At 39.0% G+C, this 21,568-nt stretch overlaps 1 protein-coding gene across 2 annotated transcripts in view; it reads right to left on the minus strand.

Annotated features, from left to right (window-relative positions):
• The window catches only part of mgat4b (alpha-1,3-mannosyl-glycoprotein 4-beta-N-acetylglucosaminyltransferase B), a 232,561-nt gene that overhangs the window by 44,865 nt on the left and 166,128 nt on the right, over nucleotides 1-21,568 (minus strand). For both annotated transcript variants that reach the window (XM_036569309.1, XM_036569310.1), the window contains exons 7-8: nucleotides 15,406-15,481; nucleotides 9,193-9,307 (exon numbers count right to left, since the gene is read on the minus strand). In XM_036569309.1, the coding sequence (XP_036425202.1) occupies nucleotides 9,193-9,307; nucleotides 15,406-15,481 (191 nt within the window). The remainder of the gene's footprint in view (nucleotides 1-9,192; nucleotides 9,308-15,405; nucleotides 15,482-21,568) is intronic.

The raw sequence follows: 21,568 nt of genomic DNA on the forward strand, positions 1-21,568 counted from the left end.
TTCCACAACAAATCATGGTGACCGCTGGTGTTGAGTGTTGGGTTCAACACAGTCCAAATCTGAAAATTCTCCACATGGGAATAAATGCATGGTGCCAGTTCTCCAAAGCTAATCCTAGTCCAAAAAAAATCAAACAGAAGGATAACTCCATGCTGTGGGTTTGCAAATCAAACAAAGAAGCTGCAGGTGATCTCAGAACAATGGACAGAATGCCCCAGAGTCCAGACCTCAGCATGACTGAGTGTGAGATTACTTACATCATGAGAAACAGAAAATGCAACCAACTTCTAAGACTGAACTTTTGAGGTGCGAAAAAACTCAATGTTTTCAAGTCTAATGAAAAGAATGGAAGCTGTAATAAAGGCAAAGAATGGACAAAACAAATACAGAAAAAAATGAAAATTATATTTAGTTGTTGAGGAATTCTGTGTAATATTCTGTTGAATATATGTTCCCGGATGCTGCATAACTTGTGCTTGATGGCTGCTTAGACTGGCAATTAAATTGTAACAGGACAGAACTGGCCGGACGCTCACAGACGTAATCAGAAAAAGAGGCTTTACTGGTTAAATCACAGCCCAAACTCATTGTCAGGTGATTCAAAAATACAAAACAACCCAAAAATACAAAAAGACATACATAACAATGCAGGCAAACAAGATCAAAAGGGGCAAAGTTGGAGTCCAAAGAATACACAATATAAACATTGTCCAATACACAATAAGGCCATTCAGGAACGCTCGGTGGCTCAGGAGACAGAAGCAATACCTCCTAACTAAAGCCCAGGCTTTAAATACCAACTCCTCTTAGTCACATGACAAACAAGACAGGTGCAACAAGTTAATACTCAGGCGAAGGGAAACACTGATTGGCTGTGGTTGGTGGATAGACAGTCACATGGTCTCCAAAGGAGTTCTGGGAGTCGGAGTTCCCTGAATGGGCAGATCCAGAGGGAGGCCTGACATAAATAAATAAAGGGTGACCTCTGACTTTTGCACAGTACTGTAAGCTCTCATTTTAAACTAGAGTTGATTCCACTGTATGGTTGGTATTGTTTGATTCTACTTATCTACTTACATATTACGACTAATATGAAAGATTTTGAGCTATTTTCAAATGTATTTCTTAAAAAAGATTTTATTTGTAATTATTTCCCATATTGTATAAATAGATTCCACAACAAATCATGGTGAGGTCAGAGATTTTGACCGCTGGTGTTGAGTGTTGGGTGCAACACAGTCCAAATCTGAAAATTCTCCACATGGGAATAAATGCATGGTGCCAGTTCTCCAAAGCTAATCCTAGTCCAGTGGAATAAAATCCGGTTCTGCAGATAGAATATGTGCCTCTGGGCTGAGGAAAGCAGGAGTGCGTGTATGTGTGTGTGTGTGTGTGTGTGTGTGTGTGTGAACAGCTCAGTCATGGCTGTCACCCCGTTGCCACTCCAATTAACAGCTAGCGGAGGCAGGCAGCATGAGGCGTGATTGTGTCTGGCAGCAGGGAGAGGATGCGTTAGCCACGACGCTAAGCGCGCAATGCTAACCCCTACACTAAGTGACAGTGCAGGAGGCAGGAGAGATCCATCCAGGCGGATTTGCAGCTAGTCTCAGGGAGACAAGAAACGCTGAAGAGATTTTAGCATTCATGCCAGGCCCTAGGAGAACATAATTAGAGACGTGAATGCAGATACATGCAAGTTGGTGTTTGTAAGCGCGTCTGTGTGTGTGGGGGGGGTGGAATCAATCAGTGTTATGTTTCAGCTTCAATGTCGCACTGGGACCATGACTACAGCAGAGAACAGACTGAGAAGAAGGCTGAAAGAAAGAAATGAATAAGTGTGCATTGGGCTGCGCACAAATACGTGCAAAAACTTCAAAATCCAGGAGTGCAGGAGGAACTGTTAATAAATAAAGTGCCATTCATGAGTAAATGAACACCAGCACAATGGATTTTTGACATAATTTGAAAACGGCTGTTGCTCTTTTCATTGTGTGTAAATTTCATGATGGATGGACTAAAAGAAATGACCCATACAGGGCAGCCAAACAGCACAGAGGTCATTTACATATATCAGTTTTAAAGGTGCAGTAACTTAAACAGCCTGTTCAATTCTGCTACCATCAAAAAGATGGTGCTTCATGTGTTCTTTAGTAAAGAAAATGGTTCTATACAGAACCATGAACACTAAAAGAACCTTTTCCATGATTAAAGGGATCTTTGCATCATCGAAGCGTTGTTTAGAGTGATGGAGAATGTGCTGTAGACGGTTCTATATAGAACCTTTTTGGAAAAAAGTGTTCTTCTATTGTCACAGTGTCTAGACTGCAACAACAGAAGAACAGTTTTGGGTTCTATATAGAACCATTTTCAAAAAGGTCCATCTACAGTACAGTCATGCACATTTTTCGATCAATCTGAAGAACGCTTTCTTGATGCAAAGATCCTTTTAATCCTGCAAAGCGTTCTTTGAATGTTCTATATAGAACCATTTTCTGTACTAAAGAACCCTTTACACACCATCTTTTTAATAGTGTAAAGGATAATAATGTAAAAATGAATTATGACTGTTTTTGCTACATAAACCACACTAAACGCCATGACTGGACCTTAAGGGGAAAAAGAAGTAAAATGCAAGAAAGACACAAGATAGGATCCCTTTAAGAAACGTTTTGGGGGATTTACTGAAGTTTGGTCAGTATGTGAAATGCTTTTCAGTGGGGTTCAGGTTGAGACATGGCCACTGTTTGTCCCTGATCTCCATAATTACTATGCTTTTATTGGTCATCATTCTGAGTCACAACAGCAACATGTTACATCTAGAACTCTATACCTTTTGTTAGTACTAAAATAGTGTAAATTATGATGAAGCAACAACAAACTAATGGCCAAATAACAACTGAGCAGCTGACAGTCCAATTACTCACCATCCACTGATGATGGGAGGACTATGTAAACAAAAAGGGTTGTAATTACTGTGTAATTCACCTATTACGGATGTAAATATCCTCAAATTAAAGCACGAATTCTGCGGCTCAACCTCACTGGCCCTGTTCACACTGGATATTGACATCCGTATCAAGTGATCTGATCACAAGAGAGTGGATTTGGTGACTGGAAGAAGGAACCACCCAACATCTACTCCATCAGCATCTCGCTGTTTGTTGTCTGACAAAAACATGCCACGAGTCCACAAGTCCTTAAATGTTTTATAAGTAATATATACGAAACATTTCAGGTCACATGAATCACAGTATAAACAAATTGGGGAGGAAACAAAGAAACGCAAATCAGCTGCTTTCATCTCTGCTGGGATGACAGTTGTTTAGACAGTTCATCACTGCTGTCAGAGATACTTAGCGAACGTTATGTAGCCATATGCATCTCTGACCTCCTCCAAAGGTTGATTGAACGATCAGATTACAAAGCGCCTCTGAGACACACTGGACCTCGTTCACACCTGTACTTAGAGATGACCACACTGTCACAGCTGGCCTTTCCTTTACAGGAGGGGTTCTTGACTCTTTCCACCTCAAGATCCACTTATTTATCAATAAAAAGCGTGAAGGCCCACAGGCAGAAACATTTTGGCTTAAAAAATGAATTTTTGGGAAATTTTCAACACAGCAATATATGGATGCGACAATAAAGAACGTATAATTAGTGGCTCCCGAGTGGCGTAACCGTCTAAGCGTTGGCCCTGTCACCAGGAGATCATGATCCCTCGTGAAGCTACAGCCGTCCGTAGCCGGGAGCCATAGAGAGCACAATTAGCCTCGCTCTCTGGGTGGGTAAGATGCCCCCCCCCCTTCTCCCCCATCACTCAATGAGAAAAGAGGTGGTGCTTCACAGGTCTCGGAGGAAGCCTGTGCTGCCTTCATCCTCCTAGCACTGATAGTATCGTGTGATTGGGGGAGTCCTAACTAGCAGGTGGAATTGGAGACGACTAAATTGGGGAGAAAATCCCCAGGAACGTATAATTGAACACAAAATATCAACAGATTAGGCAAATATAAGTTTGCTTTATACTTGGCACAATGGAGGCAAATTAAACAAAATATCTTGCTTGTGGACGACTGAAACTTTGAAACTTTGTCTATTTTGTTTTTAGAGGTGAGGAATAAAATACAGATGAAAATGCTCACTGCCCCATTGTTGCATGCCTTGTACTGATACTGTTTATCATTTGAAAACATTTGATATTTCATAGATTTTCATGTCAAAATGCCATCATCAGCCCACTACATACCACTGGCTACCTCTCAGTATAGAGCTGAGGACCGCCAGAGAACAGAGGGGTTGAGTAACCCTGCTCCACGGACTTCATTTCCCATTAACCTTCACCACACTCCTACTCTTTTTTCCTATGCAATCTGCTCCAGTTCACTTGGATTCTGATTTGATTCACCTGTGACTTTGCGAGTATAAGCTCTTTGTGTTTGTCTCGAACATGGATGCATCCTTGACTCTGAGCGCCGTCTTGCCACCTTGGCAATGTGTTAGCTTCGCCACCTCGGTAATGAAATTGCTTTGCCTTTCATTACTTTCAACTCAGTTTTTCTAGTCAAATTCTTTGCCTTATTTGTTTCTTTGCCTGGCTATTTTGTGGACACTGCTGTAGACTGTTTTTCACCTGGTATAGCCTATTTTGCCTATTTCCAAATCTCCTTTGTACCATGCACATGCTTCTGCTCCATAGATTTACATACCTAGATGCCGCGTTTGGACCTGCCATTTTAGGGCGGTCAACATCGCTGCTGGACTGCATTCAGTACCATTACAGAGCAGCAGTTTAAGAAAGATACTGTCCAAAATTATAATATTTCAGGAATATTGCTCTCAGACAGTGAGATAAGATTATATAACGGAGGGAACGTGATGCGTATTGTTTGTGTGGTGTTATGTGTAGATATGGCTGTGTGGTTAATGAGGCACAGAGAACCTGTTGATGTGATTGTTTTTCCTCTGGTTTTATATTAAGCTTATTTCATTTAATAGTCTATTCAGGAGATCTTAACTGTATATAGTAGTTTATTTACAATGATGGTTAATCCTTTTTAACTAGGCAAGCTATAGCATTCCTTAATCCGTGTAGATAGATAGATAGATAGATAGATAGATAGACAGATAGATAGATAGGTAGGTAGGTAGATAGACAGACAGACAGATAGACAGATATATAGATAGAACTTTACTGATCCCAAAAGGAAAATGCAGTGTTTCAGTAGCAAGACATAGAGTTGCACATAAACTTACATATACTATGCAGAAAAATTGAAAATAGAAATAAATCTAGACATAAGTTAAAGTACAAGAGAAATAATAGATTAGCGTTAGCACCCTGAAGTTGGCTTCTTATTTGCCAGCATCTTGTTCAAATTTTCCCGTTCCACCTTAAATGGTGCAGCTTCAGGCACCAGAAAGTGACTGCTGTACCATTTAAGGAGGAACAGGAAAACTTGAACAAGAAGCTGGCGAATAGGAATCCAACTTTAGCTTCGTCCTTCTTGCTGTGTTTTGGGGGTTAATTTTATTTTTATGTGTATTAAGATTAGAGGTGATTCACACATTGATGGATTTGCTGATGTGTGTCTGATTATGTTTCTCGTGCTAAACTCGGTTTTTAACATCTTTTTTTAACTGAATACTTTCCTGCTGGTCCAGACGGCTAATTATCACGATCAGTTATTAAAGTAATAAAGCTACCGAGAGCAGATCCGTGCAGCCTGGATTAATCTGTGTCTGAGGATTATAACAAAACAAATTAGGTGAAAATCGGTTGAGTAATAAGGAAGTTGTGGCTGATTTAATCCTGAGACTTTTCGTCTCTCAGTACAAGTGAATTTGTTCCCAAGTGGATCTTGACCTCTCCAACATGGCGGACACGCAGACGTATCGTCTCAGGTAGAGAACAACAGACAACGCGGCATCTAGGAATGTATATCTATGCTCTGCTCCATTAACCAAGCCTGACACATGTATGATCACATCACCCAAGGCATGTGCTTATGTAAGGCGTGAGTACTGCCATAGTCACCCTTTCATCTCTAATCCAGTGTGCTAGAGCACTGGGAAAAAAGGAAAACTGTCACTGTTCAATTACTTAAGGACTGTACAAGATGGCCATAGTTAGTGGTTGGTGCCTACAAGGTACATTTCCAAGTACACGCCCAAAAACATGGCATTTTCAACTGAATACTGAAGTAATGATGTAATGATGGCTTACAGCATTGTATTTTTTCACTTTGTAATAAGCATAAACAATTTTAAGTTGTATGAAATTCATCATTAGTTTTAGCTCTGGCTCCAGCATACAGCAGATATTGGCTTTCTCTCCATTGTTTACTACTCAAACATAAGAAACCTGCATGTTTCTTTTTTTCTAAATCGCTTGCAAGCCTGTTATTTTCGAGACGCTTATTAAGCCTGGTCCTAAACTCCTAAAACGATTTTCAATGGTCTATCTGCATTTACAGTGCAATTTACTTCCAGACGTTGTTTTATGTGTGTCCAGAGAAGCAGTCCTTAATATTTAACTGCGTCTCTGCCTCGCTACTGCACAAACAAACAGGAGTTGTGGTGATACAGTAATGCTGTAGGCAGCTTCTGCATGCTGTTTACCAACCCAGAGACCCAGTCTCATCTCTGAGGAGGGTCAAAGGCCAATGAGAATCTATTAGAAGCAAAATAATTTCCATAGAGTCAAAGCATGAACTACTTAAAGAGAGGGCCAAAGCAAACTGGCTCGGGTTTGTCTTTTCTGGCTCCCGAGGCTAGCCGCGATGTCAGAGAGGTTTATTTAACTTTAATCAGGCAGCAATAACCAGATTACATCTTCGTTTGGTCATTGCAGGCTGTCAAAAATGGATTTCTGTTTTTCTCCTCTGTAACTGGAGAGGAGCAGTCAAACGTGAAGAAACTACGGTCAGCTGGTTAGTTGGAAGCGGAAGGCTTGAGTGACGGCCAAGGAGAGTAGCGGAGGGAAGCTAGCTAAGTGGTGTTGCTTGTTTTGGGATACTGTAAGCTTTTTGGCTGTCAAACGTTTGATCCGAACTACCAGCGCACAAACACCGAAACAGAACACATACCAACACCTAGAAACCCTCGGCCTGTTCTCACACACACACACACATAAACCCATGTGGTCTCCATTTCCTCTGTAAGCTAACCCAGCCTCTGACAGGCCTAGCGGATAGTTTCCACTCCACTGAATCAAAGCTCAGTTTTCCCTCAACTCCCAATCAATGCCGTCCCCAATCCAATCTCCAGTAGCTCCCAGCCAGCCCTTCCCATCAGTTTATACTGGCTGCAGATCCAGCATTGATTACTCTCATCAAGATAATTAGCCCTCATATCAGACAGAACGCATGATGGATCAATTAGCTCATCTGCTAATGAAGGACACACTTCAAAAGTTAAGTCTGAAGGCTTTAGGATCTCAGGCCTGCTGAAACTCCTTTGATAACCGATGGATTGACTGTTGCTTCTTCAGAAGAAGTTCATTTCAAAAGCTAGGCCTTTCATAAGAGTGAGTCATTGTGGAGATAGCGTTAGCGCTTTATCTCGCCCGTGGCTGAAACATCAGCGCAGCTATGCTAGAATGATCCACTGGTTTATTGAGCCGGGAGGTATTGGCTCACTGTACAGCTCTACGCTGACTAATAAGGTCATGTAATTAAGTCAGACATTCAAATGCCCATTAACACAAGGCTAGCGCGTTAGCTACGCTAGCAGAGCTTCTTTAAGTGAAAAGGGTAGCGCCCTTGATTCTTTTTCACTCAGAATTAGGTTCACAGTTACAACTGGCCAAGCGCTTGACAGAAAATCTATCAAGGGTTTTGCCTTAAGCACAAAAGGATAACGGTAAGAGTGGAGGACACTGCTAACTTTCTTTTCTGGCCATATTTGTACAGAGTGAGTGTAGCATGAGCCTAATCAGCTTTGTGTCTTTTAAAAGGCCTTTATATGCAGTCATATTTCATTCTTACATGACCATTTTCCAATTTCTCTTTCCCTCTTAGAATTGAACAGACTGTTTTTCGTTATTGTGCCTCTAACCTCTTATTCTCCAGGGTATATTTTGGTTTTTCCATCTGAATTTACGTGACCAAATCATAAGGCAGATTATTCAGTAACTGCATGAAATAAATGTAAATTTTTATTCTATTTATTTATTTTTTTGGCAAAGAATGGCCCCTCAAATTAACAGAAAATGTGTTTTATGATCATACACATATTACTATATGCTTACAATTTACTGCTGAAAGCCAAAAATCTTAGACGCTCTGTATTATTTCATAAAAATAATTTGTACAGAGCAGATCACTGAAGAGACGCCATCTGTTTATAGTTTATAGCCCAGATTTGTGGAAAAATGGGTCAAATTTCAGCAAACAAAAAAAAAATTGTGAGTTCAGCTTCTTTTATTATAAGGGTTTAAAATTACATCACCCATCTATTTGACTGGAAAAAAGACAGTTACAGCCTCATATGACCCCCACCTTTAGAATGTAGCTTATAAAATATGAAAGTTATGAAGAATATGACGAAGTGTGTTTTGGAACCACCGGTGGTCTTTGCAGCTTAGTTTCTCTATTTGAACTGTATGGACTGGAGAGTAAATGGTGCACCTTTAAAACTTTAACAATGTGTACAAACAACATCAAACATTAAGCCAGTGTTATTTTATCCACTACAACATTCACTCATCACTGTAAAATGTTAACAGGGCTGAGAACAGGTGGGAGATGATTAGCACAACATGGCTGTCCAAAGAAAAACGTGTCTCTACTTTTGTTAATTTTTATTTTCTGAATAATCTGAACACTGCAGTTGTACTTTACACTGTCTGAAAATTTCATGATAAATGGACCAACAAAAATGCTCTAAAATGACTTGGAATAACTCTCTTTACATTAACTTGCATTGAAAGCTAAGAAGATTTCTTCCCTTCTCCTGTAAAGCTGCCAGTCACTGTTACCAGTAAAAACCAGTGACTACTGTAAGAAGCATCATCATGAACATTAAGCTGTTAAATAATCTCAGACTTGCCTTTGTGGTTTATGACAAAGCTGTGTTTGCAGATGAGACTCAGGCCACAAGCTGCAGTAACTGGATACACACTCACACGCAGAACCTTTGATAAGAGACCCTGTGTTTAGAACCGCAGCTTCAGCGAGCTCGGCTCCCACTCACCGATGAAGCCAAGCTGGGAAAATTCTAGAATCATCCACTCCTCCGAAGGCTGCTGCAGGGCGAAGTTCTTCATTGTGGTGAAGTAATTCGGCCGAGCGACAATGTCATCCTCTAGCTGAGGGGAATAGAGAGAGAGAGAGAGAGAGAGAGAGAGATGTTAAAGAGAATGCAGTCTATTGAAAAGAGCATCTGACTCAGTTATTTGAAAAATCATCTTCATCTAGTCAAGCACATTCTTTTATATTCATCCTTAGCCTGCGCTTTTGATGACTAAATGACTGAACAATAGTTGTAATTCAGCCATTGAGAGAAAGACACACACTGCACTGTGCTGGAAGAATGGGGGCCATAAAACAAGAGATGCGTGGGAGAGGAAAGCGCTCACAGCGCCTCGCCAGAGAGATGAAGCGATGGAGGGATGAATGAAAGGATGAATTCAGAACAAAAGCAGAATGTTCCCGACACATTGCTGCAATCGCCCAACATCAGCCATATGTTTACTGGACTCATAACCGCTGACTTACGGAGTGATATGACACTGTGCACAGAATAACAGATGGCACTTATGGAATAACTGCCTACTGTCCACGACAGGCCAGTGCAGTAGAGCTCAGGACCAACGTGTGTGTGAGTGTGTGCTCTTCTGAATTTGCTGCGTGTGCTACCGTTCAAACGTTCAGAATTACTCGTCATATTAATAACTTTTGCTATTTTATAACAATGACTGCATACATTATAATTTACAATGCAGATTTAAATATAGTAATCAATAAACTGAAGGTTTAAATGTGCTGGGAAATGATCAATAATGTATTACAATTACAATTTACAATTTTGTTTTGTTAAATAAAATGATCCACAATTTTATCACCACTTTTTACATACGAGCCATTCTAGACAGTGATTTGGGTAACACTTTATTTGGAGTGGTCCTTTGTAGATGATTAATAAACTCTTAACAGAGTATCAGTAACATATCAATAACATATCAGTGAAGTAGCAGTAGTGAAGCATCTGAATACACTGAAGTAAATATCTTGTAGATGTTCTGTTGATACATTACTTACATTAAGTAGATGTGTTATTAATATGTTACTTCCATTACGCAAAAGGTTAGACCATTACTGGCCCTAATCCTAACCCTAACCTTATCCTCAACCCAAAACCTAGTCCTAACCCTCACCCTGGCCCTAATCCTAACCCTAACCTTATCCTCAACCCAAAACCTAGTCCTAACCCTCACCCTGGCCCTTATCCTAACCATAACCTTAACCACAACCCAAAACCTAATCCTAATCCTCACCCTGGCCCTAATCCTAACCCTTACCTTATCCTCAACCCAAAACCTAGTCCTAACCCTCACCCTGGCCCTAATCCTAACCCTCATATGTTTTTGCTATGTTACTGAGAGTCTGCTGAGTGTTCCATCTAAAATGACGACTCAAAATAAAGTGTCACCAGTAATTATAGAATTCATCTTCATTTTTGATGCTACAGTTTTCTTAGACATTTTAGATTTGTATACACATATATACACATAATATACATGCATATTTTATACGACTGCCTGCAAATTGGTTAGAACCTATTAGCACAGAACTAGCATATTTACATTTCATACAAGTATCTATAACCAAATCATAATTTTTACATTACTGAAAAGACTGACTGAAAACTGAAACAGCAAAGTCTACAACTGTATGCAAAAATTTGGGCGCCTCTGGTCAAATAACATGAAAATAAGTTACACTACACTGTCAGAAATAAAGGTTCTGTTCAGGTACATGTTTTGTTCATCAAGGTACAAACAGTGTAAATGTTTCCTCAAAGCTACATCAGAGGTTTTAAGGTCTGATTGTGAACCTTAAATAAGTTTTCCCAGGTGAAAAGTTCGTATTTGTACCTTTTCATAACCGAATGTTTTAAAACAGAACAGTAAAATAAAAGCCTGGAGACGAGACGGGGTGTGTGGAGTCAGTACAGCTTAGAACATATCATTTCAGTGGATTATGGTTCAGTTATGTTCCCTGACTAAAGGTACTGAGATGGACCCTTGAGGCTTCCACCACGGTGACAAGAGGGGCACTGCCCCAGTGACAGTTTAGGACCTTTATTTCTGAGAGTGTACAGAGAACACACTTCTGCACATTTACTGTTTAACTGCTAAATTTTACATATTAGGGGAAAAAAAAGGGAATATAAAGCATAAAATGTGGCCTGAACAAAAGTTATGACATTTTATAATTTTTTTTTTTCTAAATATGTTCAAAAATGAGAAATTGTGCACTAAAATGAGCAGAAAAATGGCATATTTAAGTGAGTTCTGTGTGTTTCACTTACAAAACCAACAATCACGTCATCTGACCGAGGGTGTTCAAACTATGCAGCCGCAAGTGTTTACGATTTTAATTTACTTCACTGAGTCTGAGATTGACAGTGTGCACATTTACACTCATCCTGTATGAAGGACTACATGTGTGTTTTTTTTTTCTGTGTGTGTTTGTTTGGTCTCCCTCTTTAAAGACTGAACCGCTTGCTTTAGGCGATGCATTAGGACAGACTGGAGCGCAGAACATAACCCCAGTGCCAGCTTTATTACGTTCTCTTTCAATACATTTCACTTTGAAGATCTTTCTCGGTAAAAGCCGGCCTCGGTCACAAGTCAACAAATCACTGAGTGAAGACACAAGGCGCCTGTTATGCGAGCAGCTCAAAGCAAGTTCACATAAAGGCAAAGACGGGTAAAAAAAAACGTTCTGCTAATCCTCTTCGGTTAACATCTGACTCTCCAGATCCACGACTTCCTCTGGAAATAAACTGGAAGTCATTACTGCAGCCCTCAACACATAACTCGCTGTGCGTTTGAGTGCCTGTGTGTGAGTGACGCCGCAGCTGGGATTAACATACAGTGACTCCTTTTTACTGCTTCTACAATAGGAAATGTCAAACTATTCTTAGATGAGCCCGAGACTGTAATGTAAGCAAAATGTCATCGAAGACTCTCATATAAACACTCGTCCCATGTGGGGCCTTTAATTTGAACTTAATATCGCTTTAATGTACGCTGGTTATTTACTGTTGACCACTCTACAGTCCCACCGTAAAAAACTATTTAAAAAAACAATTAATTATTCAGAACTTAGATATTTACAATGATTATGTTACAACCCAAATTCTACAAATGTTGGGAAGCTGTGTAAAATGTAAATAAATATAAATAAACGCATCTCAAAAAAGCTGGGACAGGGCCGTGTCTACCATTGTGTAGCATCCCCTCTTCTTTTAACAACAGTCCATAAACATCTGGGAAGTGAGGAGACCAACTGCTGGAGAGGAATGTTGTCCCATTCTTGTCTGATGTAGGATTCTAGCTGCTCGACAGTTCTGGGCCTTCTTTGCCAGATTTTTTGTTTTATGATGCGCCAAATGTTTCCTACTGGTGAAGCTCTGGACAGCAGGCCGGCCAGTTCAGCACTCTGACTCTTCTTCTGTGAAGCCATGCTGTGGTGATGGATGCAGTTTGTGGTTTAGCATTGTCCTGCTAAAATATGCAAGGCCTTCCCTGAAAGAGACGCTGTCTGGATGGGAGCATATGTTGTTCTAAAACCTCTATATACTGTTCAGCATTGATAGAGCCTTTCCAGATGTGTAAGCTGCCCACACCATAGGTAACAATGCAACCCCATACCACATTGTGCCTTTTGACCCAGAGAAGACGGTGGTGTTTCTGGATCGTGTTGACATATGGATTCTTCTTTGCATGATACAGCTTTAACTTGCCTTTGTGGATTGCACGGCGAACTGTGAACTGTGTGATTTCTGGAAGTGTTTCTGAGCCCATGCAGTGATTTGCAGTGGTTTTTAATGCAGTGCCGCCTGAGGGCCCAAAGATCACAAGCATCCAATACTGACCCGTCAGCCTTGTCCCTTGCGTACAGGGATTTCTCCAGATTCTCTGAATCTTTTGATGACACTATGTACTGTAGATGGTGGGATTTCCAAAGTCTTCCAAAATTGTTCCACAATTTTAGACACAGTTTTTCACAGATTGGTGAACCTCTGCCCACCTTTGCTTCTGAGAGTCTCTGCCTCTCTAAAATGCTCTTTTTATAGCCTGTCAGGTGAGTTAGTTGCAAATTGCTCCTCCTGCAGTTTTTTAATAGTACCACTTACTTTTCCAGCCTTCTGTGGCCCCGGTCCCGACTTTTTTGCTGCCAAGAAGTTGTAAATGAGTTAAATGTTTTTCATGAAATGGTAAAATGTCTCGCTTTCAACATCTGATATGTGTCCTGTGTTCTATTGTGAATAAAATATGGGTCTATGGGAATTGGGGCTGTATAATTCATTTAACCCAAGGTATTAATTGAGATAGTAATAAGCTAAATATACACACAATCATCATTTATAGGATACTTTCTATTGAGAGGTGACTGTCCAAAACCCTAAACCCTAAATTTCAACTTGTGCAAATTTAACTTGCTTTTTTTTGTATTTTTCATTTATTAAAGATCTTTTTGTTTTCTTTTAAAGTGAACATGTAAGTTGAAAAGTTTAGATTTACCATGAGTTTGATTTTTAAATAGAAAACAAATAAAAAAAATGCTGTCCCATGTTTTCATGCCACTGACAAAACACAAAGTTTTTGTCTGTAGGCGGAGCCTTATTTTAGTCACACCCCTGCAGTTTAGAGCTGGAAGTGAGGCTGCATCAATGCCCCTCATGGCCACATGGTGAGCAGTTAGACTCCATTGTTTTGAAGTAAATGTGTCCCAAAGTCTGAAAATCAGTGTGGAAAATTAAAAAATATCACTACCAAAAAAAGTTATACTTTTAGTTATTTAGTTTATAACTTTTTGTATTTTAATAAAAAAAGAAGTTTTTTTATATAGCACCTTTTTATATACAGCTGTCATTCAAAGTGCTTTACAAATGAGAAAATACCGTCAGAAAATACAGTTGTTTATAAAGTAAACGCGAATAAAGAAACATAAATGAAAACAACATTAAAACATGATTAAAACATTATTAACACAATCAATTTAAAAGAGAAACTCATTAAATTAAAGCTCAAATTAGAAATTAAATTAGGATAGTTTAATAATCAAATTAAAAACTAAAAGTTACATTAGGATAAGAAAAAAACTGTTCAAAGCAGTGTTTGCTAGTCATGTACTGGCTAGTATTTTTGAGTTACACTCAAAATGAGCTAAATGTTCCCCACTGAAACATCTGGCAATGTTTGTCACATTGAGAAACAAAAATATGACAAAGGAGATCCTGAACTGTTGAGCAGCTGGAATCATCTTTCAAGCAAGAATGGGAAAATATTTCACTTTCAAAACCTCAGTTCCCAAACACTTACAGAGTGTTGTTAAAAGGTGATGCAGCACAGTGGAAATCATGCTCCTATCCCAAATTTTCAAAGTGTGCACATATTTTCAAAAAACAATAACATTGCTCACTTTTAACATTTGATATGTTGTCTTTGTACTAATTTCAATGAAATATATGGTTTAAATGATTTGCACATCATTGCAGTCTGTTTTTAATTACAATTTGTACAGCGTCCCAACCTTTTTGGAAATTATGGGTTGTATTATGATGGACTACGTATGCCAATTTAGCAAGGCTGATACTTGATAATTAGGTATGTTATTATATAACATCATCGAGGTAAAAAATCTTTTGAGTCTAAATAAAGACAAACTGTGACCTACATTCATTTGCATGAAAGTTCTTAGTCGATAACCTTCTAAATTGGCCACCCTCTCCAGCCTAAACTGGACGTAGACCACAAGTAAGTAAATGCTTTAGTTAATCTGCTCCTATAAAGTGCAAATGAGAAGCAAAAATTCAAGCTGTATCATACAGACATGTGAAATACGAGCGGACAATATGGCAAAAATCACAATATCTGAAGACATTTTCACTACATATACGACCACGATGTAGTTGGTCAGTTGGTCTGTGTTTTTAGCAACCTTCAATGTCTATGATATGCTCAGAAAAGACTATCATGGCATAGTTTACAGTGATAGTTTATAGTGATACAGTGATGATGATATCATCATATCGAACCACCCCTAGTTTGAAATATCGTAACACACTGAATAGCTGCCCTGCAAATTTAAATCGACTCATATTGTGGCAAAACCCAAAGTTTACATGCTGTAGTTATGAGTAAGTCATTTGAGCATGCAGATGATGGCTTACCTGCACATAGTAAGTTCCTTTGGACTGAGCGTACATCATCAAGAAGCAGTAGTCCAAGTTCTGCTTCGTTCTCCATCTGCAAAAGAAAGAAAACAGAGGAGATTATTAACCCTTGTGTGGTGTTGGGGGGTCTGTGGGACCCATTTTCAATGTTTACAAAAATAAAAATTATGTCATTTATTAGTATTCCAACCTCAGATTCTTGGCCTTTGCTCATTTTGTGTGAAGAACATATAAAATAACCCATTTTCAGTATCTTCACTCTGTTCACCCCCCACACATTTATATTACACATGTGGTGTTGGGTGAACCTCATGTGTGGAGGTGCTGTGTCCTTCACTCTGCTCTCCTCCTACATGGCCTGCTTTGTGTTAGTGTGTGTGTGTGCGTGTGAGGGTGGACAACATGAGCAGGCTGCTGACTGGCTACAGCTGCTAAAAAAACAATCATGTGGTGGGTCCACCAGACCACTGAGTAACAAACACATCAACACCACACAAAGGGTAAAAACTGTGTGTGGGGGCACAAACATATACTCACACACACAGACATAAACATACACAAACAAACACACAAAGAACCACAGACACACACAGGAGATTAAAAAAAGACTCATGCAGCTCTTACACACAGTTAACGAAGCTACTATTGTTTGTGTCTCTGTGTTTACTGTGTGTTTATGGTTCGTTTACACTCTATAATCAGTCGTGTTCTTAGCAGAAGCAAAGAACTGAAGACAAAGGAGAAAACTGAACACAGCAGACTCTGCTGCAGACAGTAGTTCTGTAGTTTGTGGCTTACTGCATAAAGTAGTCACACAGTGGTGCTGGAGCAGAATAAGGATAGGTATACCAACAAACCTCACACACACACACACAGAAACAGAATAGATATGCACACACACAAACACATCGGCAAATTTTGACGTTTCCTTTACTGATTTGGTTTTATCAGTATTTGGTATGTTCTGCCAATAACACACCAATAAACCCACTGACTCACAATTCTAAGTAAAGCCTTAGACAGCAGTGCCACTGGGACGCACTATGACTCACCCCTGTTTAACTATTTACAACAACACAGGCTGAACCGGTGAATCTGAACACAAAACACCATCATGATTAAGATAACAGAAAACATGTCAAATTGATCCTCATACTAAAACTCCTGTTTGAATATCCGAAAAAAGACTTCTTTAAGAAAAGAACTAAGGACAATAATAGAAATCGGAGGATACGGACTCCCCACCTCCAGGGCTACAACATCGGTTATTTAACATCGCTGAGTTTCTGCTGTTTGAGTTTAAGAAGTGTGACAAAGGAGAACTGACCATCATGTCAGTCAGTGAAGTCTTGTTTAACTACAATTACTGAAGTAAATCTAAAATGATAAATATGTACATAATAGATATATACATACATATACATATATTTTGACGTTGTCTAAAGAAAACCATGCATCTTCATTTTTGTCTATTTTTATTTTTCTACATGATCTAAACACAACAGCTGCTCCTTTACGGTGTGTGAAAATTTCACGATGAATGGACCAATAGAAATGCTCTAAAATTACTATAATAAAATAAAAAACTGATGATAAGTTAATATCTTTATTGGAGATACTTGTTTTTCTTTGGACAGCGACAATATAAAATACATTTATATAATAGATATAACAATAAATTGATGAAAAACCATATAATCGTTGTGTTATTTGTTTTATTGGTTTCTCTTTATCTACTGTTATGACTTAAATTGAAGTTGATCGTATTTTAGGTCACATTTATGCAGAAATTCAAATTATGCATTATGCAAGGGGTCATAAACACATACATTTTAACCCATTTCACCCTGTTCTTCAGTGGTCAGGACCCCCATAGGACCACCACAGAGCAGGTACTATTTGGGTGGTGGATCATTCTCAGCACTGCAGTAACACTGAGGTAGTCGTGGTGTGTTAGTGTGTGTTGTGCTGGTACAAGTGGATCAGACACAGCAGTGCTACTGGAGTTTTTAAACACCTGAGGTTGGACTGAGAACCAAGCAACCAAAAATATCCAGCCAACAGCGTCTTGTGGGCAGCGTCCTGTGACCACTGATGAAGGACTAGAGGATGACCAACACAAACTGTGCAGCAGCAGATGAGCTATCGTCTCTGACTTTACATCTACAAGGTGGACTGACAAGGTAGGAGTGTCTAATAGAGGGGTCCTTTTGGGGTATGTTGCCCTGAGGCAACATTGTGCAACAATGGGAAGAAACAATATAGAGCTGTGATCCCTGAAATGGTGAGATCTGGCTTGTGACTGGCTAAATCCATTCCCTGCCCTACAGTGTTGCTTCTAGGCAACAAACAAACATCTGCAAATTCTCACAACAAAAAATGATACTGGATGTTAAAAAAGAGGTTTCAAAGTGTCCACTAAGAGACAGTATGACCAAATACATGCTTTTTATTGACTTACTCTTCCCTTTTTTATTAACCCTGTCATTGTCATTAAATATGTAGAACGCTAGTGTAAAGTGAGGAAAATGGGTTTGTTGCCTAGAGGCAACGTCGTGCAATAGAGGGTTACAACAATAGATAAAGAGAACTCAATAAAAAAAAATATATATATATAGTTGCATCCATTTATTGAACAAAGTGATCCAAGATGAAATATCTTTGTTGGCAAAAGTATCTAAACCTCTGGAATGACCAGTGGGGATAATTAGGGTCAAGAGGTTCAAACTATCGGATGGACGGATTGAAGTGTGGCTGATCTTACCCCACACCCCATTTAAAAAACATCAAACTGAGTCTTCACCATCAAAGTCTGGTCTTTATCACACACGTCTGTTAATCTACGCCGTGTCTCGCTCATATGAGATTTCTAAGGACCTCTGAAAAACATCTGTCAATGCTCATTAGGCTGGAAGAGGATCCAAAACTATTTCTGAAGAGTTCGCACTTCACTGATCCACTGTCAAGTTGATAATGTACAAATTATTACCCCTCACTGGAGTGGTCATCCAACAACAATGACTTCAAGAGTACAGCCTACAATATTCAGGGAGATCACAAAGAGCTCCAGGGTAACATCCAAGAATCTGCAGGTCTCTCTTACAGTGGCTAAATATATATATTTGTTATGGCTTAAATGAGAAAAGTAGGGCAAAACTACATTCCAGCATAAGAACCTCATCCCAACTGTGAAACATGGCGGTGGCAGTATTAAGGTTTTTGGGCATTTTGGAATGGCAGAGTCAAAGTCCAGACCTTAATCTAGTAGAAATGTTGTGGCAGGACCTCAGACATGCCTTCACACAAGAAAGACCACCTGGCTACTAGCTAAGGTAACATCTTTCTGGTTTTGTAATATAATTTCTTGTGTTATTTGTTTTACGGGGTTCTCTTAATCTATTGTTACAATCTAAATGAAGATCTGACCTAATTTTAGGGCACATTTATGTGAACATTTGCATAATGCTAAAAGGTTCACAAACTTTCAAGCTGCACTGTGTGTATGTACACACACACATACATATATATGCATAGTATGCTTTGCCACACACACACACTATTGTAAAAGCGGCCCATTTATTGTCAGACGTGCCCTTAAGCGAGAGGCTGAGTTAATTAGACAGCAGAGTCTTCACATCTGCACACATTCACAAGCAATCAAACACTTATAGTAAGACATGCCCTCCAGGGAGCGCATCAATCACACACACACACACACACACACACACACACACACACACACACACACAGAATAATGTCAGCATGACAAAGAGTTCTCTAAGAGGGTGGGGCACAACAATGCTTTCCATAGGACACCAAACACACACACACACACACACACACACGTTTGTCTTACTATACATTTGAGGACGTCCACAAGTTTCCATTGATTTTTGTGTTACCGTAGCTAAATAATACTGCACCTAACCCTAACGTTAACCTCAGTATCCAAAAGGCCATTTTTCTTTAGTTTTCAAATAAAAAAAGTAATTGTGGTGAAAACAACACATTCATGTAGTCCTATTATAGTGAGGACATGGGGTCCTCACAAGTATAGCAATACAAGAACACACACACGTACATAAACAACACTTGTAGAGCGCTATTATCATATTATGTAATTGTTTTATTTGTTTTTCTGGATTTACATTGACCTTGTACTACTTAAGACAGTGATTCCAAACTTTTGGATAATAAAGCAATAAATAAAGCTTTATCTGTCCACTTCCTGTTTGAAGCTGAGCTCGGGCATCAGATCAATCTATCAATCGATCAACCTTTATTTAACCTCTGAGAACATTGAGAGTGACCCTCATTTACAGTGTTGCCGAGTTGTTACAGGGAAAAGGGACTGATGATGTGTAAGAACATAAATAATAAAAGTAGATTTAATAATAAAAACGACTCCGACCAGGCAAGTAAAATAAGAACTGAAACATTAATAATAAAATACATAAAAAACTGTAGAAAATATAAAAAAATTTTAAAACGCTAATCAAATCAAAAGAAGATAAATAAAACAAAAGGAGGACAAGATAAAAAAGGAAAGTAAAATTCATTAAAATGACTGAAATAATAAAAAATTAATCATAACTGAAAAAAGAATAAGAATATGAATATGAATAAATAAACAAATAAATAGAGTTCCAGCTGGCTGGTGCTCTGTAACTAAAGGCAGATTTTCCCAGTTCTGTAAAATAATAATCTGATAATTACCATTATTTATAAACATCACTGAAGTAATATATGCTGGCATACGGCCGGAGAGTGTTTTATAAATAAAAATAAAGCAGTGTGTTTCCCGCCGCGCTGCTGGTGAGGGCCAACCAACTTTTTCATACAGTCTACAGTGATGATCAATACACATCGCATTCCCTCTCCCTCCTTCTCTCCCTCCCTCACTCCATCTTTCCCTCCTTCTTTCTGGAAGCTTCTCGCTCGTTCTCCCTCTCTCTGTATGGTGGACTGATGGTGCAGGCTGAGGTTGGTGTGAGTAAGACACGGCCCCTCGCACCATTGATCCAGCTCTGATTTACCGAAGTGTGGAGCGCTGCGTTTCATCTCTGTAGACACTGTGTCATCACTCTCTCTCTGCTACACACAGTCTGTGTCTCTCATTCACTCAGTCTCACACACACACACACACACACACACACACACACATACACACACACACAATATCCCTCTCATCCACTCTCTTTCACACTTACACCTACCCTCACAAACTCACACGAACTTGTTTTATCACTACAAGGTCCATTCAATGCTAACAGGAGAGAACAGCAGAGTTCACTCACAATGTCCACTCACATACAAGGGTACTCCACTGTAATGATTTACTGTGCTAAAGGACGTTGTTTTGATTTACACTGTGCTGATATACTGTGCAGATTTAATCTGGTCTAATTTACACTGTGCTGATTTAAACTGGTCTAATTTACACTGTGCTTATATACTGTGCAGATTTAATCTGGTCTAATTTACACTGTGCTGATTTAAACTGGTCTAATTTACACTGTGCTTATATACTGTGCAGATTTAATCTGGTCTAATTTACACTGTGCTGATTTAAACTGGTCTAATTTACACTGTGCTTATATACTGTGCAGATTTAAACTGGTCTAATTTACACTGTGTTTATATACTGTGCTGATTTAAACTGGTCTAATTTACACTGTGCTGATTTAAACTGGTCTAATTTATACTGACCTAATTTACACTGTGCTCATTTAAACTGGTTTAATTTTACACTGGTTTCATTTACACTGTGCTTATATACTGTGCTTATACTGATCTAATTTACACTGTGCTGATTTAAACTGGTCTAATTTAAGCTGGTTTAATTTACACTGTGCTTATATACTGTGCTTATACTGATCTAATTTACACTGTGCTGATTTAAACTGGTCTAATTTAAGCTGGTTTAATTTACACTGTGCTTATATACTGTGCTGATTTATACAGGTCTAATTCACTCTGGTCTAATTTACACTGTGCTTAATACTGTGCTGATTTACACTGGTCTGATTTACACTGTGCTGATTCAAACTGGTCTAATTTACACTGTGCTTAACACTGTGCTGATTTACACTGGTCTAATTTACACTGTGCTGATTTAAACTGGTCTAATATATACTGATCTAATTTACACTGTGCTGAT

The sequence above is a fragment of the Colossoma macropomum genome, unplaced genomic scaffold, assembly GCF_904425465.1.
Source record: "Colossoma macropomum unplaced genomic scaffold, Colossoma_macropomum, whole genome shotgun sequence".
NCBI lineage: Eukaryota > Metazoa > Chordata > Actinopteri > Characiformes > Serrasalmidae > Colossoma > Colossoma macropomum.